Below are 27,937 nucleotides of genomic sequence, written 5' to 3' on the forward strand. Positions count from 1 at the left end.
GAAAAATACTAAAAAAACGGTGAGGGAAACATTTCCAAAACAATCTATTTCACCTGTTTAAAAGCAATATGGTTTGTCTATGGAAGTAACCTGTGTTAAGGGGGATCTGTTTAGCAGATGCGTGTGCAGTTAGAGGTTTGATGCAAACCCTTTTCATACCTCAGCAACCCTGATGGCACCCGTGAACAGAAGCTAATGGAGCCCATGGAGAAAGTGTGGGAAATTCTGCTTAGTGCTGACAAGAAAGACTACGAGCGTATCTGTATTGAATATGGCATCACAGACTTCCGTGGCATGCTGAGGAGACTCACTGAAATGAAAAAAGAGAAAGAGAGGGAGATAGCACAGGTACCCCCCCCCCATTTTGTTCCAGTCAGCCAATTTCAATGAACTTTTTTGTGAACCGTTATATAAAGTTTTTTTTACTGTCCAGGAAATAGCAACTGGTTCCATCAAGTTAATGCATGGTTCACTAAGTTGTGGTTTAATGTTTCAGCAATTTAAGACTGTGCTGATGTTTTTTTTTTCATGGGTCGTACGTCATATTTCTTTTCTTTTTTTTAGAGGTCTACCAAAGATATAAAGTAAAAGCATTGTGTAATTACTTTTATAAATGAATCTTTTTGCTAATTCATGTTAATGTTTGTAAATGATAGAAAGCAAATTCATTTTTTAAAAATTATTCTTTTTCCATTGTCATAATTATCATTATCATGGTTTTATTTGTACTGCCGGTGGTAGCATTAAATTTGGATTTATTCAGTTTGAACAATAACATTTTGAATACCTACTGAACTCTGCTAAATATAACTGTGTGACATTCATCTGCTTATTTCTACCATAGTTTATTTCACACATCAGTTCATTAAAACCAATTGAAGTCAGCCATGATGACTGTGCAACAATCGAGCTGGACATGGATCTCAAGGATCCCAGTAGCAAGGTTTTCCTCTACAAGGTGAGTGTTTAGCTCCAAAATAGATATCTCTCTCTCTCTCTCTCTCTCTCTCTCTCTCTCTCTCTCTCTCTCTCTCTCTCTCTCTCTCTCTCTCTCTCTCTCTCTCTCTCTCTCTCTCTCTCTCTCTCTCTCTCTCTCTCTCTCTCTCTCTCTCTCTCTCTCTCTCTCTCTCTCTCTCTCTCTCTCTCTCTCTCTCTCTCTCTCTCTCTCTCTCTCTCTCTCTCTCTCTCTCTCTCTCTCTCACTTTTTAATACACTACAAAATGTGAATGTGTCTTTATGAAATCTCGACATGGGTATATTTATAAATGCTGCAGGATGGTGTGATGGTTCCATTCAGTGAAGATCTGGGGACGGAGCAGAAGCATTTTCTGAAACAAGTTGGAAAAAAATATGTTTTCACCATTAAAAATCTTAGTTCACAAGATGCTGGACTCTACTCAGTGGATGTAGAGGGTGTCAATGTGTTCTCCACAGATTTTAAAGGTAGGTTACTGAAGGTCTTTATTCAAAGGATTGTACATATGATGGGAATTACTATTCAAAATGGAGTTACTTACCCAGCATTAACTGTTCCACTACACCATAGCCCGTTAGGTTTATTTAGGTTTGTGTACACTTGAGTCCTGGAAATTTCTGAGAAAATCAAAACTAAAACCCCTACATATACTGTAACTGGTCATAACTGCCCTCCCCATTTTCCATTAATTATCACTTGTTCTTGCTCTCTGTCGCATTTCTGTTTCTTGCAGTTCCCAGTGTTGACTTTGCAGTCAAAATGCTGGAGGTTAAGGCAGAAGAAAGGCAAGACGCCCTCTTTCAGTGTGTCCTAACTGCACCTTTGGATGAATTAAAGTGGTTTGGCAAGAATGCTCCTCTGATAAACGATGAGAAACATGAAATCATCGTGTCTGAAGATAAGCTAATCCACAAGTTGATTGTGAGGGATTGTATGCCTTTGGACGCTGGTATCTATGCAGCTGTGGCAGGAATAAAATCATGTAATGCCTGGCTTATAGTAGAAGGTGAGCGCAATCTTTTTTAGATCTATTTTTGCTCATATTGGAGTATTCAAATGACAACCACAGAAATGTCTAAATGATAGTTTGATCTAATGCAAAATATTGCATCTTGAATGATATAATCAGGCAATTAATATCAGTCATATTTTCTTTATCATATTCATTGTAGTTGACAAGGAAGCTGCCAGCACGGGGAAAAAACCATCTCGCAAAACCACCATGGCTGGAGGCGATAATGATGAGGAATTACTGAAAATAGCTAAGGAACAGCAGGAGAAATATCAAAAAGAAATGGAGGAAAAAATGAAAGCTGCCAAGAAGGTTCAAGAAGAGAGGGAGGCAGCTGACGCGGTTGCCCGTGCCGAGGCAGAATCAGCAGCAAAAGAGACCGCTGAGGCCAAGGCCACTGCTAAGGCTGCAGCCATGGCTGAGGCTAAAACTAAAAGAGAAGCAGCCAGCAAGGATGCAGCAGCAAAGAAATCTATAAATAAACCAGGCGGGGCAGCTCATGGTGCAGCAGGTGTTGGAGCTGCCGGGGCAGCTCATGGTGCAGGAGGTGCAGCAGGTGTTGGAGGTGCCGGGGCAGCTCATGGTGCAGGGGGTGCAACAGGTGTTGGAGGTGCCGGGGCAGCTCATGGTGCAGGAGGTGCAGCAGGTATTGGAGGTGCCGGGGCAGCTCATGGTGCAGGAGGTGCAGCAGGTGTTGGAGGTGCCGGAGCAGCTCATGGTACAGGAGGTGCAGCAGGTGTTGGAGGTGCCGGAGCAGCTCATGGTGCAGGAGGTGCAGCAGGTGTTGGAGGTACCGGAGCAGCTCATGGTGCAGGAAGTGCAGCAGGGGTTGGAGCTGCTGGGGCAGCTCATGGTACAGGAGGTGCATCAGGTGTTGGAGGTGCCGGGGCAGCTCATGGTGCCGGAGTTGCAGCAGGTGGTGGAGGTGCTGGGGCAGCTCATGGTGCAGGAGGTGCAGCAGGTGTTGGAGGTGCCCAGGCTGCTGGTGGTGTCATTAGTGCCGGGGGTGCCGCTGGTGTGGCCTCTGATGGTGCCGGGGGTGCCACTGGTGTGGGCTCTGATGGTGCTGGTGGTGGAGCTGGTGGCGGAGCTGGAGAAGGAGCTGGTGGTGGTGCTGGAGGAGGAGCTGGAGGTGAAGGAAAAGTTGAAGGTGCTGGGGAGGGAGCGGATAAGGACCTTTTAACCTATTCTGATGAAGAAATCGAGGGAGAGGGAAAGGGAGAACGACGCAAAAAACGAGAAAGAAAAGGCCCTCTTGTGCCAGACACGGTGATAGGTAAGAAATCATTTTACCAAAATATATATACTTTGTGGCAACATTTCATTGAATATTCACTTGTCAAATGTCAGTGTTTACTGAGATATTTCTTAAAAAGTATATTATTTTGAATGTTGACTGAGAAAAAAAGGCATTTTTCTTTTTTACTTAGGATGCTATTCTAGAGTTAATACCATATTCACAGCAGCTCATAAGCAGAACAACCCTGAGGCTTATGATTTTAAATCTTCATTCCTTTTGGAATATGTTTAACATGACCTACATGACCAGAATTTTTCAAATCTTTTCTTCATATCTCTTCAAGTCTTTTCCACATTTACTTCCGAGACACTACCAACGAAGAATTTGGTAACATCGCATAAAAAGTCTACTTTTCGGAGGGAAATAAAAGCATTTCTTCTTTTCCCTTAACGGCAGCAACAGATGGTTCTACTGTGATCTATATGTGCATTTTCTGCTTGGGTCTATGTTTTACATGTTGCTCTTGTCGCTGATATTTTATTGCTATGTTTGTTATTTACTCTTTTTCCAGAAAGATTGTAAATACTTTTACTCCAAAACCAATCAACAATTGTCCACTATGCAATATAACATAACAACTTGTAAATCACATAGTGTTAATTTTAAATAAGGCAAGAAAGGTCACAACAAACAACAAGAAAACCACCTTCTTTAATTTTTAACATTTTTGCTCACTGAACACCAGCATAATTTTGCTTTCTAGTCCATATTTTTTGTTGGTCATGAACATTTTATTCATAACATCAGTATGACCACATAAATAAATCAATGTATTTCCCAAAATGTGGAAATCATTTCATATACATTTGGTATATATGATCTCCATTAGGAGATGATATTGATGAGGAGGATCCAAGTGAAAAGAGTGGAAAGTCTGAGAAAACCAGAAAGCGTCGCAAAAAGGGAAATCCGGTGGTCGAAGAAATCGTCGTTGGTAAGATGTGTAAAAGGTTGCATGCTCGTAGCGAAGAATAACTTTGACATCGCCTTTGATTAAAAAATGTAGAGAGCCGCAAAACTTTCTAGCTCTTCTAACTTTCATGCAGACATATTAACATTATGATAGACCAAATTAAAGTACTGACGCATTCCATACATGCGCTGAAATGCGCTGTTGGTTGCTGCATCTTGTCATAATACAGTAACAGAAATGGGCTTCTCTCAACTATGATGAATTACAGAATCCTATGGGAGAGATACTGGAAGAGTGTAATCAAGCTTCAGTGATCAAATTTGTCTGTTCCCTAAGCTCTGAGACAGTGGTGAGGGTTCAGAATTAAGTCAGTTTTCATAGACTCATAAAGAGTAAAAGAGTTTCACAAAGAATTTGGTTGTCAAATTGAGGGGTGAGGGGTGAATTGGCTTGAGGCAACAGTTCTGTTTGGTTGCCTTATAAAAAGGATACCATCATACCGGTTATTTTTATCAGCTTTTTGTGATTCCCAGGATAAGTGACTTGATGATTTATACCACAGAACTAAAATCATTTAAAAAGCCAACAATTAGAATATTAACCTTGAATGCCAAATTACACTGTGCTGGTTAGAGCACGCAACATAACAAAATGTATGTTTACTGCACCTTACTCTACACTACTGTGTTTTCTGAGAAATTAGAACATAATATGGCATGCAAAATACAAAAAAAACCCTATATTTGTGATTATGTTCTGTGTATCCTTTCATGCTTGTAGACATGTTGTGTTTTTATGTTGTAAAAGTTGCCATGTTTCATTGATATGTCAGCATATGTCATGCAGAGGGTGAACAATGGTAAAGTGATGAAGTTGAGTAGATGCAATATGTTTGCATCTTGCTCTTAAATAATTCTTAAAGAAAGTTCTTAAAGAACACACTCTCTCAAGAGCAATAAATAACACAAAACTGTTCAGAAAAAAACAGGACTTGGCCTTTCTTCATTGGGGGAATCCTTATTGCATTCAAATATAATTACCTTCTAAAAAGGCAAGCCAAATTAATATTATGTACAGCGGCTGCCTTTCCTTTCCATTTTAAATCAGACTTTGATTATAAGTTGAATAATGGTGGCACGGTGGCCCAGTGGTTAGCGCTGTCGCCTCACAGCAAGAAGGTCCTAGGTTCGAACCCCGGGGTTGTCCAACCTTGGGGGTCATCCCAGGTCGTCCTCTGTGTGGAGTTTGCATGTTCTCCCTGTGTCTGTAGTGGGTTTCCTCTGGGAGCTCCAGTTTCCCCAACCATCAAAAAGACATGCATGTTAGGGTAAATACTCCTGTCTGTGCCCCTGACCGAGCCATGGCAGGATGAACTGGAGTTGGTCCCTGGGTGCTGCATGGCGGCTTCTCACTGCTCCTAGCTACACAGCTAGGATGGGTTAAATGCAGAGCATAATTTCCTCATGGGGATCAATTAAAGTATCTCAAAAAAAAAATCTCAAACACTTTGGCCACCACCCTCGCTGCTTGCAATGAGACTGACATGTGTTGTTTGTCTTGCTATTTTTGTTGGCTATGTAATTGCTGTTGTCAGTTTTCATTAATGTTGTCCATAAGGCATATCCTAAACCCATCTAAAAACCAGTGACATGTGATTCATGGTAATGATAATATGAATGGTTATGACAATAGGAAGCCATAAAAGTCAAAAGGTGAAAAACAAAAAAGCAAGTGATAAAGGTGATGGGGCAGAAGGTGATGAATCAGCTGAAGATGGTGAGGCGGACAGCAAGTCAGCAGCAGCTGACAATCGTTCACGACGTGCAAGGAAAGACCCGGTGGTCCAGGAACAAGTTGTTGGTAAGACTGAGGGCTGCATTAAATAACTGCATGTTAGGCACAGTCACATGTGAAAGTCATTTGATAAGTAAATGACTTTTTTTATAGGTTTGAGGGTTTAAAGAACACGTGTTTGAACCCTCAGTAGAATAGGCCTACTACATTTGATTTCTAAATGGTTAAGCAGCCTTTTAGAATGATCCGAGATTCCAGCTAGAGTGGCTTTAATCTCAGCTGTGCCTGTAGAAAGTGCTAATCAAAATCTTATGCACTAATAAGTTTTGTTTGTAGTGCAGAGCCCAGTTCTTTCTTGTTTTTGCCAAGATGGTGGGATAAATGCAAATGCGGCAAACAATATTTTAGTTATAAGATTACAGATATAAGAAAAACATTATCTAATTTGATTTCTATGCATTACAGGATAATTTTATTTCAGCAGGCAAATCAAAGGATATATAGAATATCTATGTCCCCGCCTCAGTGATTTCAGTACGCTTGTATGTTTGTCATGTGCACAGGTGTGTCTGTGCTTTGTTTCAACAATGTTGACAACTCTTTGTAAACAATCCTGAAAATTTGAGACAAGATATTGCATTCCAAAAGTGATTGCTCAATGGAATAACTGAAGATTGCCATGAAGCCACATTTTTACTAAATCAATGCAAGAATTGGGAATACTGTAAGGATGTGGAAGGAGACGAGCAATGGATAGCAGGAAGAAAGTCACAAGAATAGGAGAACATCTTATGCGCTGGTGCATAAACTGAAGATGAGCGACGACCCATTGACTTTGGAGAATGACATTGGACATGCAGCAAATCGATAGCTGCACATTAAGTCCGTCTTGCATTCGATTCTTGAATCAATACTGTCTTAACCTGACCAAGGAACCACCAGTTCTAAGTGGGAGTCTGTACCATTGATCAAATAAGATGATGGCTTTTAAGAGTAAGTATAGCTTTGACCAACAGCTGAACTAACAAAGGCAGAGTAATTCATTAAACATTTGGGAAATTACATTCTATAGATCTATTGTAAGGTTTTAGCCCTCCAACCTATGACGTGGAAATGGGTCAACCAACAACAAGCTCCAAGTGCGAAGAGATAATCTATATACTCAAGAGTCAGGAAGACGTTTTCAGCAAGTTTCAAATTGAGAACAATAGCTGATTTCTTGATTGAATTACCAATTTTATTCACTAGAAGTAGCCATTGTTTTAAACACTGTACATTCAAACATCAATATTTACATTTCATCATGTTTTATATAAATCATTGCCACAATAAAATACATGGGCTTCAAAGCAAAATGTAATTGTTGATGTTTGGCAGTGTTAAGAGTTGCGATAAGTTAGTAGACTTTGACCACATGTATACGATGTATACATGTATGCATGAATTTGCTGTAATTGTACTGTTCAATCACTCTTGTACCTAATGCCTCTGGAAATGGAGAAGTAAAAAAAAAAGAGGTATGAAATTCAACAGATGATAATTTATTAACTTAGTTGCTAATAAATCCACAGACCCGGGTGTTCACTTTCATGCTGCGCTTTCTGACTGCAAGGCCATAGTGGGCGAGGCAGCAGAGATTCAGTGCAAACTGAGCCGTGAGGATTGTGAGGGCAACTGGTACAAAGATGGAGAAGAGGTAAGGCTCAAAATCAAAATCATTGTCTGTTTGGTCATGAAGTAACTACTTTTTTTTTTTTTTTTGCTTTGACATGACCAGGAATTCCATTTGGTTCTGTGCTCTCTGTGCCCTTTTCACATAACATAGGAATAAGAAAATAGTCATATGAGTATGAAATTCAAGAGTATTCTGAAAACTAAAAATTATAAAATTTAAATGTTATTATGTTAAGATGTTTAGAAAATTACTTGATAGATTTATTTATTTCTAAACATGATGGTCAGTGTGCAATAATAATAATAATGATAATGATAATAATAATACTTCTATTTATATAGCACTTTTCTAAAACAATGCCAATGCTGTTTTAATAATAGCTATAAAGTGCAATTTCAATCAACAATTTCATGTTTACAGTTGTGTTGCATTAACCTATCACATGTTTTTCCAGCTTAAGTCGTCTGAGGATATAACCATTAGTAAGGAGGGAAGCTTCCACAGACTTAAAATTCACAAAGTCACAGAGGAGCATGCTGGGAAATATCGATTTGAGGCAGATGGCCGGAAAACTGAGGCAGTGATTGTTGTTGAAGGTAAAAACATTTTCCTTCCGAAATAGTGGCACATAAAAGATGTCTCTGAAAATTTACTGAAAATCATTTATTCCTCATCATTCTCTGAATGTCTCTGAAAGGGATTGCACTTGCACTAAAACCAACTTATGATAATTGTCCATTTTACTATTTTGCAAAATTTCAGATGGCATCATTTATTTTGCATAAGTTTTTTTTGTTGCTAATTTCAGTTTTTGTTGTATACTTTAACATTTTAGATCCACCTAGATTTGACACTGAGGAATTGAAGACTTTTACAACTCCGATAACTGTGAAAAAAGGCCAAAAAGCAACCTTCAAATTAGCTTACATCGGACGGGAGCCTTTTAAGGTTCAGTGGTACCACGAGGGTGAAGAACTGTCTGATGAAACAAACATCAAGATAGAGCACACAGATGGTTGCAGCCGTCTGCTACTAAACAAGCTACAGCGCAAAGACAGCGGTGAAATCAAGATAAAAATCAAAAATGAGTTTGGCATTATTGAGGCCCTTAGCCAGCTAACTGTGTTAGGTAAGTATAATCAATTCTCCTTGAAATTAAATGTATATCTTTATGAACTATCCAAAGTTTCTTTATTATGGATTTCCCGACAAATTTGAAATCCTTCGAAATGTTAAGTCTTGCATTGTTATTTGGGAGTAATGTGCATCAATGAATGTATTCATCACAGTGCAATGCCATCTCATCTCCGCTTTTCTATTTTAAAAAAGATAAATCTACTCCTCCAATGGGACCATTGGAGATTGTTGAGGCCTCCTCATCTGCAGTTGAAATCAAATGGAGACCACCGAAAGACAATGGTGGCTGCAAGATAGACAACTACATCCTGGAACGACAACAAGTGGGACGCAACACTTGGAAGAAGCTAGGTGCGATCGGTCCAGAGGCAAAGTACAGGGACGTAGATGTGGACCACGGCAGGAGATACTGCTACCGTATCAGGGTTGAGACTGAAATGGGCATCAGCGAGTTGATGGAAACAGAAGACGTTCAAGCTGGCACAAAAGGTAAACTTTGATCGTTATTCATTACACTATGTTGTATTTATTGGATGTTATTGTGTTTTACATGCATGTTACAGTTATAATTTTATTGTTACGTCATTTGCATGTTCCACTAAAGACCCCAATCAGCAAAAATCAAGCAATAAACGTTCTAGTATTTGGCCACTGTGAGTACTACAGTGTTATCAAATCAGTCTCATAAAATGTATTAATTGATTTTGGTGTTTAATATTTTATAATTAAACTACTAAAATGGATGGAATAATCAAGCCAGTCTCATTAAATCAGTCTCACAAAATCAGTCTCATGAACCAGTCTCATAAAAATACTAACCATTAATTTTGGGGTTCAATAGTTATAACCGAACCATTCAAATTGATGGAATAGTTGATGTTGCAACAATTGGAGTACTTTAATTGGTAGAGGATGGCTTCAGAGAGTACTGACACAAAACAGGACGTACAACGATTTACTTCAATGAAAACAATTTATTAGAACAATCAATAAAAAATCGATTAATACTAATCCGTCACAATCAATAACTGAGCAGCAATGTGATGATCAAGGCTCAAAAATATGTGATAGAGGCTTTTGCCAAGATTGTATGTGTTTATGTATGTGTGCACACGCACGGGTGCTGCCGTGCACTAAAGAGAGGAGATGTGTGAGTGTGCGCGCGAAAGGAGGTATTTGTTAAAGGCTGCTTGCAGCTGCGCAGGCGAGATGGCGCACAGAGAGAGAGAGAGAGAGAGAGAAAGAAGGAGAGCGGGAGAGAGCGAGAGAGACAGAGAGAGAGGGAGAGAAACAGAGAGAGAGATCATTGTTGCTGTTGTGCTGCTGTTTTACGTGCTTTGGCAGTATGTACAAAAACGTATGTCATGCCAATAAAGCAAATATTGATGAAAGTAACAAATGAACAGAAGGAATATACACTCACTGGCCATTTTATTAGGTACACCTTGCTAGTACCGGGTCGGACCCCCTTTTGCCTTCAGAACTGCCTTAATCCTTTGTGGCATAGATTCAACAAGGTACTGGAAACATTCCTCAGAGAGTTTGGTCCATATTGACATGATAGCATCACGCAGTTGCTGCAGATTTGTCAGCTGCACATCCATGATGCGAATCTCCCAGTCCACCACATCCCAAAGGTGCTCTATTGGATTCAGATCTGGTGACTGTGGAGGCCATTTGAGTACAGTGAACTCATTGTCATGTTCAAGAAACCAGTCTGAGATGATTCGAGCTTTATGACATGGCGCGTTATCCTGCTGGAAGTAGCCATCAGAAGATGGGAACACTGTGGTCATAAAGGGATGGACATGGTCAGCAACAATACTCAGGTAGGCTGTGGCGTTGACACGATGCTCAATTGGTACTAAGGGGCCCAAAGTGTGCCAAGAAAATATCCCCCACACCATTACACCACCACCACCAGCCTGAACCGTTGATACAAGGCAGGATGGATCCATGCTTTCATGTTGTTGACGCCAAATTCTGACCCTACCATCCAAATGTCGCAGCAGAAATCGAGACTCATCAGACCAGGCAACGTTTTTCCAATCTTCTATTGTCCAATTTTGGTGAGCCTGTGCGAATTGTAGCCTCAGTTTCCTGTTCTTAGCTGACAGGAGTGGCACCCGGTGTGGTCTTCTGCTGCTGTAGCCCATCTGCCTCAAGGTTCGACGTGTTGTGCGTTCAGAGATGCTCTTCTGCATACCTCGGTTGTAATGAGTGGTTAGTATTTGAGATACTGTTGCCTTTCTATCAGCTCGAACCAGTCTGGCCTTTCTCCTCTGACCTCTGGCATCAACAAGGCATTTTCGCCCACAGAACTGCCGCTCACTGGATATTTTCTCTTTTTCGGACCATTCTCTGTAAACCCTAGAGATGGTTGTGCGTGAAAATCCCAGTAGATCAGCAGTTTCTGAAATACTCAGACCAGCCCGTCTGGCACCAACAACCATGCCACGTTCAAAGTCACTTAAATCACCTTTCTTCCCCATTCTGATGCTCGGTTTGAACTGCAGCAGATCGTCTTGACCATGTCTACATGCCTAAATGCATTGAGTTGCTGCCATGTGATTGGCTGATAAGAAATTTGCGTTAACGAGCAGTTGGACAGGTGTGCCTAATAAAGTGGCTGGTGAGTGTAGACGGACTGTCTACCAACTCTATGTGGGTCAGTGTTCGCAACTGAATAGCCAATAAATTCAACCAATGGTACTTTTCTCAAGTAACAAGCGAAGGTTCAAACAAAAGACAAAATTAAAGAAAAAGTATTTAAAAACTAATGATCGGCCTTTTCCTACATGATTTCTATGTGAATCACAGTGTGTATCTAGATCAGATGATTTCAACAAACAACACTTTTCTCACGTGAGATAATCAGACCAACCACTAAAACTAACTCTGCCACTACACTAATAAGGCTAAATCTTGCCATGGTGCCATCCTTACTTGAGATCACTCTTCCACAAGGGTAATAATAATAATAATAATCATCATCATCATCATCATTACATTTATATAGGGCTTTTCTAGACACCCAAAGCGCATCACATTGAACAAAACAAAAAAAAGAGTTAACAAAACTAAATAAGAGTAAACAATCAGTCCTAAAAGTACATCTGTCGCCATCTTACAACGCTGTGATCGCAACCATTCCCCAGTCCTCTGAGTAGTACACATTGCCATTTATGAGACTGAAGAGGTCACTTAGATGAGTGATGAAAGATTTTTCTGAATAAACGTTGTGTCCATATAAACTGATTCAACTTTCTGTGATTTTCTTACCTGGATTATTGAGCATGCATAAAGACCCTGTATACAGTATTACTGCAACCAATAATATTACAGTGTAAGACAAGATGGTGGGTGGAGATCACCTGTGAGGTTGAACATGGAGGTAGGGGTATTGTGGTCCATGAGCAGCGTCGGTCCCTACATTCTTTCCTTGGTCACAGGGCTGAGATTCTTTCATAGTCCATGAGAGCAACAGAAGGCTGCACAATCCGTGTGTCGGTAGTCCATCAGGGTCTTTCGGCCCTAGTAACATTAACAGTTCATTTAGACTTTGGCATCTGAGTAAAGATAAAAGGCTGTGAGCATCTGGCATTCCTTCTACTTGTGTAAACTAGGTTAAACTAAGCTATGACAAAAAGCAAAACCAAAAAACATTCAGCACTTCAAGATTAACACACGTTTAATACTTGTGTGAGATAAACTACAAAAAGGAAAAAAAAGATAATTCAACATTTCAAAAATTAAACACACTACATGTACGTGGAGATTCATATGTCATTTCATCTACTCATATATTTTCGTAATGTGTGTGTGTGTGGTGTTAGTGTGTGTGTGTGTTAGTGTAGATAGCGGGACCGAAAACTAAAGCACTTATGATCCTAATTGTTTTTTGGAGGTGGTAGGTATTGTTCCAGAGAGGACCAGAAAAATGGCAGAAAATTTAAATTATGCATAATTATGCATAAATATGCATTTTTCTAAAAATGGCTAAAAACCAATTTTTCTCTGCATTTCAGATGATTCTGAGCATCTTTGATTTTTTCACCTATATGACTTTTTTTCTGGGACTTAAATGTTTTGGCATTATGCAAAATATGCATTTTTTTTGCAAAAATGCACTTATGATCCTAATTTTTTTGAGGTGGTAGGTATTGTTCCAGAGAGGACCAGAAAAATAGCAGAAAATTAAAATAATTATAATAATTATGCATAATTATGCAAAATATTCATTTTCTAAAAATGGCTAAAGACCACTTTTCTTGGCATTTCAGATGATTCTGAGCATTTGGGGGGAGGGAGTTGGAGTGGGGGGGGGTTTAGGGTAGGGGGAAGGCGGTTAGCTGGCAGGATGAAGAGGAGGGAGATTTAGACGGGTGGATAACCAAACCGCTACATTGTAGCGGGGTTCTTTTAGTTACATTATATTACAGTCATTTAGCTGACGCTTTTATCCAAAGTGACTTACAATAAGTGGATTTAACGTAGGAAATCAGGAGAACTACGAGTCATCAGAGGTCATAAGTGCATCTAAACAAGCACCTAAGAGCAAAAACAAGGCTAAAATAAAAGCATAAGAAAGATTTTTTTTTTTAAATGAGTGAATACAATAAGTGCTAAGAACAAGTAACAGGGTAGTAGTTCTTAAAGAGGTGAGTTTTCAACCTGCGCCAAAAGATGGGCAGCGACTCCGCTGTCCTGACATCAGTGGGGAGTTCATTCCACCACTGTGGGGCCAGGACAGAAAAGAGCCGTGACCGGGTCAATCGGCAGCAGGGGCCTCTGAGCGACGGGGCAACCAGGTGTCCTGAGGCAGCAGAGCAAAGTGGTCGGGCGGGGGTCTGGGCTTGACCATGGCCTGGAGATAGGAAGGAGCTGTTCCTTTCACTGCCCTGTAAGCTAGCACCAGAGTCTTAAACTGAATGCGAGCAGCTGCTGGGAGACAGTGTAGGGACATGAGAACGGGGTGTGGGAAAACTTAGGGCGGTTGAACACCAGACGAGCTGCAGCTTTCTGAACAAGCTCCAGAGGTCTGATGGCCGACGCCGGGGCAACAACAAGGAGGGAGTTGCCATAGTCCAGCCAGGAGATGACCAGAGCCTGGATGAGCACCTGTGCCGTCTCGTCAGTGAGGAATGGGCGAATCCTCCTGATGTTATAGAGGAGAAATCTGCAGGAGCGAGCAACCAATGCAACGTTTGCAGCAAATGACAGTTGGTCGTCCAGGATCACACCCAGATTCCTCACAGTCCAAGTTGGCGTCACCACGGTGTTGTCAATGGTGATGGCCAGGTCTCGGTGCGGGCAACCTTTCCCCGGGAGGAACATCAACTCTGTCTTGTCCAGATTGAGCCACAAGTGGTGTGTCACCATCCACTCCGAGATGTCAGTCAAGCAATGCATGTCTTTCATAATCAAACATTCTCCATTCAAGATTTCTATAACTTGTGTGGGGGGGGGGGGGGGGGGAAAGGAAATTCAAAATTTCAAGAGGAAAATTAAACAAACCAAGTATGTGCAAAGGGCAAAAAAAATAGGGTGCTAGTTGTGGGGTTGGCAAACCTACTCCTTGGGAAAGTTAATAGGAGAATTTAATGGCAGTCTGTGGTGTGAGGGAGGAGTGGACACCTCAGCGCCTGAAATTGTCAGGGAGGTGGATTATGGAGTCCAGTTTAGTATATAGTGTTTGTATGTGTTTGTACAGCATGTGCCTGCTGTGATTACCCAGGGGTGTTGGCTCTCAGGCCATACAGGCGATCAGTTGCATCTCTAATAAATGGGTTGCTTGGGCAGACCCAATGAATATCTTTGGTGTGGGTGCACATGTTGAAGTTGGGGAAGAAGGTAGACAGAGGGGCTGTTTTGATGTGTATGTGCAAGTTATCTTTACAGAAACCTACATTCAGGACAGACTTCAGTCTGCATATGTTCTGTCTCTCAATGATAAGTTAGTTCAGTACGAAGCCTATTCCCAGGTTTTGCAGGTTTATGAATATGGGAATAGCACTGCCAAGACTACATGCCAGATGTACTAGTGAGATATATATATATATATCACAAGTACACACACACACGTGTGTGTGTGTATTTGTTTATGTATGTATGTATGTATACAGGTGTATGCATGTATGTATACACGTGTATGTATCCATATATATATATATATATATATATATATATATATATATATATATATATATATATGTGTGTGTGTGTTTGTTTATGTATGTATGTATGTATGTATGTATGCATGCATGCATGCATGCATGTATGTATGTATACAGGTGTATGCATGTATGTATACACATGTATGTATACACACACATATATATATATATGTGCGTGTATGTGTGTATGTATGTATGTATGTGTGTGTGTGTATATATATATATATATATATATATATATATATATATATATATATCAATACAGATACAGGAAAAAAACGTTTTAATACATTGCAGTACAGGCCTGTTTCGGGCGTCGCACACTGATCATTTAGCAGCTGATGAGTGCACGATGCATGAAACAGGCCTGTACTGCAATGTATTAAAAATGTATTAAAACTTTCTTTTCCTGTATCTGTATTAATATTCCGCTCCTCATTAGTTGAGCATTTATAACAACACCATTGACGGTTTCGGAAAAAATATACTATAAATATATATATATATATATATATATATATATATATATATATATATATATATATATTAAAATGGTAGTAGATTTCAATATATTCTCAACCATGCGAAAAAAAGAACTAGGTAAGGAGGGCTGACTGAGCTGATGATCTTACTCAGCAGGTCTTGCATCAGACCTCTAACTACATGTACATATATCTGACATAATATCTAACTACATAACCCCTGACAACTTGTCTAGCGCATACAGGGTGTTATTTATACATGCGTTAGTGCAGCGGTCGGGAACCTATGGCTCGCGAGCCATATATGGCTCTTCCGGTGACGGCATATGGCTCCCAGACAATTTTGAGTTGAAAATTATTTTTTTTTCAAAAAAATCAGTTTGGAACTGATTTTAAAATACTTGTGATATTTCTTAATAATACTGTGTCATTTTAAAGTAAACAGAAATTAGTTTTGAAGATAAATTTCACGGGTCACGGGTCACCCGTGGGTCGGGTCGGGAACCAATGGCTCGCGAGCATGTCCGGGTCATTGTAAAGGTGAAGAAATCAATTTTATCAGATAGCCAACTAGTTTATCCGCTTCAACCCTTGTAACGGAAAAGATGGCGAAAAGAAAAAAAGACGATGATTACCGTGCATTCCAGGCTGCGTGGACAGAGGAATTTGCATTTGTGGAGAGAGCAGGATCTGCGGTATGTCTAATATGCAATGATAAAATTGCATCGATGAAACGGTCAAATATAAAGCGGCACTTCGATACGCACCATGCTTCATTTGCATCGAAATATCCAGCGGTGGACAGCAGGAAAAGGGCATGCGAGGAGCTACAGCGGAGAGTGCAGACGAGTCAGCAGCAACTACGTGTGTGGACCAAGCAAGGTGACGGGAATTCCGCTAGCTTTGCGGGGGCTTTGGCAATAGTAAGGAATGGAAAGTCATTCACAGATGGCGAGTATGCCAAAACATTCATGCTTGATGTGGCCAATGAACTGTTTGATGACTTCCCAAATAAAGACAAGATAATCAAACGAATAAAAGACATGCCCCTGTCAGCAAGAACTGTGCACGATCGTAGCATCATGATGGCAAATCAAGTCGAGGAAACACAAATTAAGGACATAAACGCCAGGACATACTTTTCTCTCGCGTTAGATGAGTCAACAGACGTTAGCCATCTATCTCAGTGCAGTATCATTGCCAGGTATGCTGCAGGTGACACACTGCGTGAGGAAAGCTTGGCTGTTTTGCCAATGAAAGGGACAACAAGAGGAGAGGATTTATTCATGTCTTTCATGGAGTTTGCTAAAGAAAAAAAACTACCGATGGATAAACTTATTTCTGTCTGTACTGATGGTGCACCCTGTATGTTGGGGAAGAACAAAGGATTTGTAGCGCTTCTCCGTGAACATGAAAAGAGAGCCATCCTAAGTTTTCATTGCATCCTGCACCAGGAGGCGCTTTGCGCTCAGACGTGTGGCCAGGAGCTTGGCGAGGTGATGTCTCTGGTCATTCGAGTGGTCAACTTTATTGTTGCCCGAGTTTTAAATGATCGCCAGTTTAAAGCACTGTTAGAAGAAGTTCGGAATCATTATCCCGGTCTGCTTTTACACAGCAACGTGCGTTGGTTGTCAAGGGGGAAGGTGCTCAGCTGTTTTGCAGCTTGCCTGAGTGAAATCCGGACTTTTCTTGAAATGAAAGGCGTCAAGCATCCTGAGCTAGACAACACTGACTGGCTCCTGCAGTTTCACTATCTCGTGGACATAACTGGCCATCTGAACCAGCTCAATGTGAAAATGCAAGGTATTGAAAATACAATCTCATCCCTTCAACAAGCAGTGTTTGCATTTGAAAGCAAGCTGGAAGTCTTTCTCAGGGACATTGAAACAGGTCGTCTTCTGCACTTTGAAAGACTGCAACAATTTAGAGATGCATGCTTAGCAAGTGACTCCACTCAACATCTGGATCTCCAGCAGCTAGCTGGCTTTACGTTCAATCTCCTGCAGTCATTCAAAGCACGTTTTGGAGAATTTCGTGCGCGCACTGGTCTTTTCAAGTTCATCACTCATCCACATGAGTGTGCAGTGGACAAAATCGACCTGACATGCATCCCCGGGGTCTCTATCGGAGACTTTGAGCTGGAAGTTGCTGACCTGAAGGCATCAGACATGTGGATGAGTAAGTTCAAGTCACTTAATGGAGAGTTGGAAAGTCTTGCGCGACAGCGAGCAGAGCTGGCGAGGGAACACAAGTGGACAGAAATGAAAAATCTTCAACTTGAAGACCAGCTGATTCTTAAAACTTGGAACGAGCTTCCTGTGACATACCACACAATGCAGCGTGTGAGTATTGCCGTATTGACCATGTTTGGCTCTACATATGCATGTGAACAGTCTTTCTCGCATATGAGGAACATTAACACCAACCTATGCTCACGTTTAACTGATGGAAGCCTCAACGCCTGCATGAAGCTCAACCTCACCACGTATGAACCAGACTACAAGGCCATCAGCAAAACCATGCAGCACTAGAAGTCGCATTAAAAGTAAGACATATTTAATTTATTATACGTTAAAAATACTATATGGCTCTCAATGAAATATATTTAGAAATATTTGGCTTTTATGGCTCTCCCAGTCAAAAAGGTTCCCGACCCTGCGTTAGTGGGTACGGAATGAATGTTTAAATACTAGTGCATGACTATGGTGTTGGTGATGTGTGCCAGGTTAGTGGGTGGAGTAAGAATGCTAACGTTTATCCCCCCCCCCTTTCAGAGTGGGGCCTGCTCAAAAGGTTTGTTCTGATTTATGTGGGCCCGTTTGAATGTTAGTGTCTGGTTTGTCTTTTGACACTCTGATGCAGTATGCAACTGGCGAGAGTCTACCCATGATGTTATAGGGGCCAGACCAGTTTGGCAGGAACTTTTTCCCATGGGCTTGGTGAAACTGAAGTACAGGACTTTGTCACCAATCTGGCACTCATGATCAGCTGTTTTCTTGTCATAGTACGCCTTCTGTCCTTTGACGCTGGCTTCTATATTCCTCTGGACCCAGGAGAATGTGGACTGAAGATGGTGTTGTAAGTCTGTCACAATTTGGTGTGCTGTGAAGGCTGTGGGTACACTCACATCTTCTAGCCTGTATAGAAGAAGAAGAAGTGGGAGAGTCATCTCTCAGCCTGTCATCATCTCAAAGGGTGTGATGTGGAGTGGACCTGATGGCCATCAGCATTGGGGAAAGTTTTACATCCCAATCTTTACCACTGCTGCTGACATACTTCCTAAGCATGCTTAAAATGGTCTGATTGGCACATTCAACCTGACCAGAGGACTGGGGATGGTACATGATGTGGACCTTCGTCTCGACCCAAACATCTCCCACAAAATTCTCATCACACTCGCTGTGAAGTGGTTGCCTTTGTCCGAGTCAATGCACAAGTGAAGGCCCCAATAGTTGAAGACATGGTTCACCAGCAGGACAGCTGTGGTTTTGACGGTGTCGTTAGATGCTGGTAGACACTCAATCTAGTTGTTGAACACACAGGTGATGGTGAGGAGGTATCTGTTACCTCATGAGGATTTAGGAACAGGGCCGACCCAATCCAGTTGGAGATTAGACCAAGGGAAGGTGATCCCTCTAACCTGCAGTGGGGCTTGGTTCAGAGGCTGAGACAGACAGAACTGGCAGCAGACTTAATATCCCCTGACATACTCGGTTATGTCCCTGATCATGAAATGCCAGTAAACAACCCATTGGAGTGTCTTATATGTGTCCTTTGCGCTACTCTGGTCCCCACATTGGGTGTCACGCGTGTGCAACATCATGACCCCCCTATTATCAGTTGGAACAACCCAACGGTGTGTGTTCCCTGGCCACGGGAAATGTACATGAGATGTCCTTTCTCAATCTTCATTGAGAAAGATAAAAAGAGAGTGATCCCTCCTCTGTTGCTCTCCCTGGGGTTTCTTCCTATTTTTTCTCCCTGTTAAAGGGTTTTGTTTTTTTTGGGGTTTTTTTTTTAGGAAGTTATTCCTTATCCGATGCAAGGGTCTACAGACAGGATGTTGTATTGCTGTAAAGCCCACTGAGGCAAATTTGTAATTTGTGATAATGGGCTATACAAATAAAATTGAGCTGACTTGACTTGACTTCCGGCAAAGCCGTAGGTTCTGAAGGTGGTTTAAGTCTTACGTCTGCTGTAGCTTGGGTCCCGGAACGGGGAACCTCTGGGAGTTGACTACAAACTGCTGGATCTTTTGGATCACTGGGTCACTTTCCTGCATAGCAAGCAATTAGGTTAGCATTGCCAGGCTGTCTGCCTAGGATTGTTTGCAACTTAATCAGGATTTTGTCGACTCTCCCTGGCTTGTCTGTGAGTCCTGACATTTACTGTGCAACTCTGCCATTCCTCTTGAAACTCCCTAAGAGTGCCATCCACTGTTCCTGCCTTTGCCCCGTGGTCAGCCTCATCATTGCCCGTTTTATCAAGACCTGGGGTCTGGGAGTGTCCTTTTACTTTTTTTTTCCAGTACATGGTCATGCCGTGATCTGTTAAGATCTTGTCACAAGCCAGCAAAATTCCGGAGTGCTTTAGATATTTGCTCCTAGCATTTTTTATGCCATTCTGTTCCCACGTAGGGAAGTGGGAAATTAAACTATGGCAAGCATAGTTGGAGTCGGAACATATGACTAGCTGCACAATGTCTGTTTTGCTGGCCTGTTACAACACAATGAGCACTGCTGCTATGTCTGCATACTGACTTATCTTTACCCCAAGTCAGTATTGTTGTGGTGCATCAACTGCAAGATTCACCCAAACAATGCCCACTCCTGCTTGTACACTGCTCTCATGGGGGAGTCAGCAGCCATCTACATAGACCTTTGGGAGGTCCTTGTAGACATTTTCATTGTAATAATGATGATTAAAACGAAACAAAGGGATGGTGATGAGGAGATATTGGTCCTCTGGTTCCTTTTTGTAGTCGTAATGGTGGCACTCTGCTAAGCCCTGGCCTACATCAGTCTTGTAGTGCCATCATACATGCAACAATGTGGCTATTGGACACTCTTCCTCCCCTTAACCTCTGGCTGCCTAAGAAAGAGACGGGCTGGTGCCATATCTCTATAACAACTTCTGACCACTCAATGAGGCTGCAGAAACAGTCACGGCCAGAGCGTCCATGGGGTAAGGTATTCATTAGGCCACCCTTACCCAAGGGATAGTGGGTGTAGATCGTTGTAGTGTTCAGGGACTTGTCGTTCTCCAGCGACCCCTCTGGCCCATCTGGGCGCCTGCAGCCAAGCAACCGAAAGCATTCTCCCAACGTCTCCTTCGCGGCTTGAAGGTAATGCAATCCATGCGAGGCTTCAGTTTAAAGGAAGCTGGTGTTACGACTATCTGCGTCCTGTGGAAATGTGAGCCAGGGGAGTTATTCGACAAGAGTTCCGACCATATGCCATTGGGTTAATCGGGTGGGATAAGGGGAAAAACTAGAAATAAATTTATGAAAAAAAAATGAGGCTGCAAAAATGTTCCATGGCCCAAACTGTAGCCAACAGGGCTTTCTCGCAATCAGAAAAATTCAGTTCTATGCTACTCAGGGAGTGACTAGCATAGGCGAAGACTTATCTGTCATTGTCGTACTTCTGCAACAAGCCAGCGCTTTGGCAATGGGTTGAGACGCTAGCTTCCAGAAAGAACACCTTATCCTTGTCAGGATAAGCGAGGCACAGAGCTGAGCAGACTTTCTGCTTCAGCTATTGGAAATCTTGTCCCCCCCCCCTTTTCTCTCCAATTGTACCTGGCCAATCACCCTGCTCTCTGAGCCATCCCGGTCACTGCTCCACCCCTCTGCCAGTCCGGGGAGGGCTGCAGACTACCACATGTCTCCTCCGATCATGTGGAGTCGCCAATCGCTTCTTTTTCACCTGACGATGAGGGGTTTTACCAGGGGGGAACGTAGTGCGTGGGAGGATCATGCTATTCCCCCCAGATTCCCCTCCCCCGTGAACAGGTGCTCCAACTGACTAGAGGAGGTGCTAGTGCAACGACCAGGACACATACCCACATTGAGCTTCCCACCCGCAGACACAGCCAATTGTGTCTGTAGGGACGCCCAACCAAGCCAGAGGTAACACGGGGATTTGATCTGGCGATTCCCATATTGGTAGGAAACAGAATAGACCGCTATGCTACCCAGGCGCCCGAGAAAGCTTGTTCTTGAGCACTTCCCCACAGGAATACTTTGTCCTTTTGGAGGAGCTTGGTAAGTGGTTTGGTGATCTCTGCATAGTCCTCAATGAATTGTCTGGAATAGTTGCAGATGCCCAAGAACCTTCTGAGCTCCGAGAACGTAGTTGGGGATGGTATCTTGAATGGCCTGAACTCTCCCTGTCTAGAATTCAATGCAATTAGTGCCAACAAGTAGCCCAACATATTCAAGGCACCCAGAAGGCATCCTAAACAGATGCCGAACCACCTCAACTGCCACCTTTCGATGCAAAGGAGCAGCGGCTCTATTCCCAGCTCCCTCCGGATGTCTGAGCTCCTCACCCTATCTCTAAGGCTGAGCCCAGACACCTCATGGAGGAAACTCATTTCAGCCACTTGTATCTGTGATCTCACCCTTTTGGTCACTACCCAAAGCTCATGACCATAGAGGAGGGTTGGAATGAAGATTGACTGGTAAATTGAGAGCTTTGCCTTCCGGCTCAGCTCCCTCTTCACCACAACGGTGCGGTACAATGTCGGCATTACTGTTGATGCTGCACCAATCCGTCTGTCAATCTCCCGCTCCATCCTACCCTCACTCGTGAAAAAGACCCTGAGATACTTGAACTCCTTCACTTGAGGCAACAACTCATCCCCAACCCAGAGGGAGCAATCCACCATTTTCCGTTAGAGAACCATGGTCTCAGACTTGGAGGTGCTGACTTTCATCTCGGCCATTTCACACTCGGCTGCAAATCACTACAGTGTGCGCTGGAGGTCGCATTTGCGGATATAGTTTCTTGTAAACTAGTTTAAGTAGCAATATGATTTTGCATCTTGAGCTTATCACTGACATTCATCAATTTGATTGTAAAAGACATGTACTTGCATGGTGACCACAACGTTTCAACATGGCACAATGGTCCTTCAAATTATTTGTTATAGACAGCAGAAGCTATGTAAAGCATTCAAACTTTGAGGAAACATTTTTGAAACCAAAAAAGTGAAAACCACAATATTAAAATTTCAAACATAAACTCTTTGAACTCAGATGATTATGAGTTGATATTGTATACATCATGTAAAGTAAAAAGTTAAAGGTAGATTTTGCAAATTCAAGTCATTGGCAATTTACTATACTTCACTGTATCATCCAAAACCAAGTATTTGATTATACTCATGTCTCATATCTCCATTAATGGATACCACCGAATGTCTGGATTATGATGACAAACATTTCTGTCTATGAAATGTCCAGAGACAATAATATAAAGACAGTGCCAGGCAAAATCTTATCATTCTTTTCAATCCAATTCCATTTTATTTCTATAGTGCTTTAACAAAGTGTTTGTCACAAAGACACTTTACAGACATATATACAGTTTAGAGAAAAATAACTTGGGGCATCTGTTGAAGTGTGGGGGTATCAACATATTAACCCCAACGATAGCAAGGCTATAACAACAAGGCCTACTCATATGATTTGTGTATGACAAATTATGAGGAGTTTTTGTGTGTGCTTTCCTATCATCTCCAAGTATTCCAGCCTGCAAATATATTTGTGGCCATACAAAAACCCCACCCAACCCATACAATTATGAACCATTTCATATTTCAAATGACATCCTCCTCAAAGTTTCACGCAACTGAGGAGTTATCTTGCATGTAGCCTAGCCAGCTAGATAGCTAGTTAGCTACAATTAGTTCATGTGATAGCATAACATAAGGCAATATTGCATGATGTGATGCAAATCTGACAAGCTGCACACTGTGCGAAAGCAAGTGTGGAGATTTTTATTCACAGGGAATCCCATTGGTTATACCATTCATCGTTAATCATTTCCACAACTTCAAAAGACAAAAGCCCTTTGAGGCAAATTTGTAATTTGTGATATTAGGCTACACAAATAAAATTGACTTGACTCACCGGGAGCCCTCACTCAATGTCAACAATACCAAGTTTGGATGCTACAATGTCACAAGACAGGGGTCATAGGGCATCACTTGCTTCATGTTTTTTTTTTTTTTACGGCTCTGGGCCGCCCCATCTCTGTGTCCGACGGAAGCATGCCTATCAAAAAGTAACAAAAGTTTGGATGACATGGTAATTTAATTTGGTCTAACTTTAGCAATCATGGGCTACTCGTATTTAAGCAGCTACAAAAGCAAAAATAAAACAATTATTGTAGTTTTTTTCCTCCTGAGGAGCAACTTAGCCAAAAAGGGCAAATGGGCTGTTACTTGGGCAACTTAAGCACGGCCTTGTGCCCGTCCTTGCAAATCAGTGTATGGCAGCCTCATTAACCACTATCTAAACTTAGCTTTAAACTTAACTCGTGTCACTGTAGTTGCTGTCCCTAATGTAGGAAACTCGACATTTGTGTATGCATTGCATGACATTTTCAAGTCCTGTTATTTGTGTGCCACTCACTGAGAATGTGAATCGGCAGTCCACACCTGTCACGTTGCTTCCGAGACACAAACTACACCAAGCACAGACAAAGAAGCCGTTCATGGCAGAAAAGGGCATTTGGGAGGGGGAAATCAGCTGTTGGACCATGTCTTTTAAGGCCACATAGCTTTTTTCTGCCGTAAATGTTTCAGTGCTATCTTTCAAAATTCATAAGATACCATTCAGTTTTAAAATTGATTCAACACCATCATACTCTTGGACTGGTATTTTTCTCCTACGCAACAAAATATACACTATAGCAACGTGGCTCTCGTGGGCATTTTGTACACAGTGTGTATTTCCATTTGAATCCAATCTAAGTTTTTTTTTTTAATCATAGGCCAGTCTTGTTTTTGTTTTTTGTTTTTTTTTTCTGTATGTACAGCGTACCCTGGACCCCCATCAGCACCAAAGATTGTTAGTGCATTCAAGGACTGCATCAATCTCTCTTGGTCTCCCCCTTCCAATACCGGAGGAACCAATATTCTGGGCTATAACCTGGAGAAACGCAAGAAGGGCAGCAACCTGTGGGGGCCTGTCAATCCGCCTGATGAGATGATCAAAGGTTTATCTGTCAATCATAACTCCCAGACAATTTACCTACGGATCATTTCTAACCAGCTACACAATAATATTTAAAATGTCAGATGCTTTGTTGGTGTTGTTCCCTATATTTGGTGAGGTGAGTGATGTGTTGACTAATTACAATTTTCTCAATACAGGGAAGGGATACGCTGTTAAAGATGTGATTGAGGGTCTGGAGTATGAATTCCGTGTGGCTGCAATCAATAACTCTGGAGCGGGTGAATCCAGTGCTCCATCTGAGTTTGTGTTCGCCAGGGATCCCAAAAGTAGGTCCAGGTGTTAACCATTGTTATTAGCTATTTATGCTATGATAGCCTTTATTTTTTTAACACTGATAATTTATGTATGGCTTCCAGTGCTTAACTTTGAATATGAATTATACACTACAGAGCCTCCTGGTAAAGTCATTGACCTGAAGGTGACAGATTCCACCTACACAACCTTGTCCCTCTCTTGGAACCCACCCAAGGAAATTAAGGGGGTTGAAGATGAAGCTAAGGCATATTTTGTGGAGATCAGACCAGCGGAAAACCCAGAGTGGGATCGCTGCAATACAAATGCCATCATCATGACAACCTACACTGTGAAAGGCATGAAGTCCATGGCCATGTACTGGGTGAGAGTCATTGCTACTAATGATGGAGGGGCAGGAGAGTCACAAGAATTGGATAACTACATCCTAGCCATGCCTCCCCCTGGTAAGAAAAAATATATTTCTTTGAATTAAAGAAAAAAGTTATTTGTACTGTCTCATATCTGCATTGAAACACTTCATTTAAATTAACACTACAGTTTCAGCACCAGCGAAGACAAGTGTTGGATTATTAATGCATTTTAACAATTACTGCAATACCTATTCAGTGAAAAACAATAAATTAGAATTACAATTGTACTCAAGCTTCCTTGCCTTTAATCATCCTGTTATTTTTAAACAGTAAATAGAAGTCTGAATGACTAATAAAAAAAAAGAACCTGTCTTTTTCAGTTTAGGTACAGTATCTGTTTTCCTGTACATCATTAGTCTCAACACAGAAGACTGGCTGGCATTGCACATACCTACATCTCTCTTTGAAGTACAAACATAATTATTTTGCTTTCATACTCTTCTCTATCCAGTGAGGCCACGCTTCACTGATGCCAAAATCAAGAGTTTCATGGTGGTGAGAGCAGGGAACTCTGCACGTTTCAACATTAACTTTGAGGTAGTTTAAAAATTAAAGACTACATCCATAAAAACATGAGTGTGACCGAACAATTTACAAAAATAGAAATGATTTTGGTTTTATACTGTTTGCAGGCCTCACCTTGGCCTGAAGTTACTTGGCTGAAAGATGGAGCGCCAGTGTCCAAAAGGGTGACTATTAGCAATGCTGAGGGTGCATCTCAACTTTTCATCGCTTCCGCTGAACGTTCGGATACTGGCATCTACATTGTTGTTGTCAAGAACATTGTAGGCCAAGAGACATTCAGCATTGAAATTAGAGTCACAGGTGAAATTGACAGAATAGCATGCTTAATGATCCCTAACCCTAACCCTAATCTGCAAACATCCCATAAGATGAAAACCATAATTAAATATTATTTTCAATTACTAGATGAGCCCAAGCCACCAGGTCCTGTAGAGACTGATGAACATGTGCCTGGCACAGTGACCATTTCATGGGAACCCTCTCCAGATGAGAAGCGTGACGACAGGTTGCACTACATGGTGACCAAGCGTGACTCAAACAAAAGAACATGGCATACTGTAGCAGACCACATCTTCAACAACAAATTCACAGCCTGCAACATAATGCCGGGCAGAGAGTACCAGTTCCGTGTCTATGCTAAGAATGACATGGGCTCCTCCAAACCCATTGAATCACCCAAGTGGTCAGTCTCTAGCAAAAAAGGTTTGTGAAAGATATTCTATTAACTCATCTGATAAACAAACTGATACATATTCTCATGCCAGAAGTCTACTGCGGTAGTATGCTTATTTTAATCCTAGCAGAATTCAGTTTCAGGGGTGTCCGGGTGGTGTGGCGGTCTATTCCGTTGCCTACCAACACAGGGATCGCTGGTCTGAATCCCCGTGTTACCTCTGACTTGGTCTGCATCCCTACAGACCCAATTGGCCGTGTCTGTGGGTAGGAAGCTGGATGTGGGTATGTGTCCTGGTTGCTGCACTAGTGCCTCCTCTGGTCGGTCGGGGCACCTGTTTGAGAGGGAGGGGGAACTGGGGGGAATAACGTGATCCTACCATGCGCTACGCCCCCTGGTGAAACTCCTCACTGTCAGGTGAAAAGAAGCAGCTGGTGACTCCACATGTATTGGATGAGGCATGTGGTAGTCTGCAGCCCTCCCCGGCTCAGCAATGGGGGTGGAGCAGTGACCGGGATGGCTCGGAAGAGTGGGGTAATTGGCCGGGTACAATTGTGAAGAAAAGGAAAGGGGGAAGAAAATCGGTTTCAATCAGCATCATATTGTTGTCTTTTCTCTATTTTATAAACCTTATAAATCTTACTTGACAAAGCGTATATCTACCTTTTCCAGAGAAGTTCGTGTTGAACATACCGGAGACTAAGGCCTGCAACTTGGAGCGTCCTCCCAAGTTCATTGTCCCACTGAAAACACACACTGCTCCTCAAGGGTATGAGTGCTACATGAGCTGTGCAATAAGAGGAGAGCCAACACCACATGTGACATGGCTCCGCAACAACATCAGCCTGAATACTAACACCAACTACTACATATCCAACACCTGTGGTGTCTGCTCACTGCTCATACTGAGGGTGGGACCGAAGGACACAGGAGAGTACAAGGTCATTGCTGAGAACCCCCTGGGCAGGGCAGAATGTTCCACTAAACTCACAGTCAGAGGTAAAACTTAGATCAAGACGTTTCTGCCTTTCAAAACTTCTTGCTGTACGTTTTGCATTGATATATATATATATATATATATATATATAAAAGTAATGAACACCAAGCTAAAATGCACCTTTCCTTTTTGTCTTTTTTTTTCAGAATAAATCCACACGATGAAGATGGCTATGTCCTTTTCAAATAAAATAATAGAGGCTCTGTTGTTTGTGTTCAAGTGATGCATTCTTTTGAAAGCCATCTTGTCATCTCATGCATATTGTCATGTAATTTAAATACTCTCTGGTATGTGTTTTGTCTCACAGCTAAAATGACTTAACATTTTGATGCATCAGTTCTTTTGATTTGAGTAAATTAAATTAT

At 41.8% G+C, this 27,937-nt stretch overlaps 1 protein-coding gene across 1 annotated transcript; it reads left to right on the forward strand.

Moving 5' to 3' along the window:
* On the forward strand, nucleotides 1-27,937 carry LOC130107020 (immunoglobulin-like and fibronectin type III domain-containing protein 1). Its single transcript, XM_056273412.1, has 16 exons — nucleotides 1-19; nucleotides 165-348; nucleotides 845-958; nucleotides 1,275-1,443; nucleotides 1,710-1,982; nucleotides 7,567-7,691; nucleotides 8,125-8,266; nucleotides 8,506-8,799; nucleotides 24,513-24,692; nucleotides 24,850-24,978; nucleotides 25,102-25,410; nucleotides 25,829-25,914; nucleotides 26,010-26,202; nucleotides 26,308-26,604; nucleotides 27,248-27,574; nucleotides 27,719-27,937. Exons 2-16 carry the CDS (start codon nucleotides 196-198, stop codon nucleotides 27,721-27,723), a joined length of 2,796 nt encoding a protein of 931 aa, XP_056129387.1. The 5' UTR covers nucleotides 1-19; nucleotides 165-195; the 3' UTR covers nucleotides 27,724-27,937.

This window comes from Lampris incognitus, chromosome 2 (assembly GCF_029633865.1).
Source record: "Lampris incognitus isolate fLamInc1 chromosome 2, fLamInc1.hap2, whole genome shotgun sequence".
Taxonomy (NCBI): Eukaryota; Metazoa; Chordata; class Actinopteri; order Lampriformes; family Lampridae; genus Lampris; species Lampris incognitus.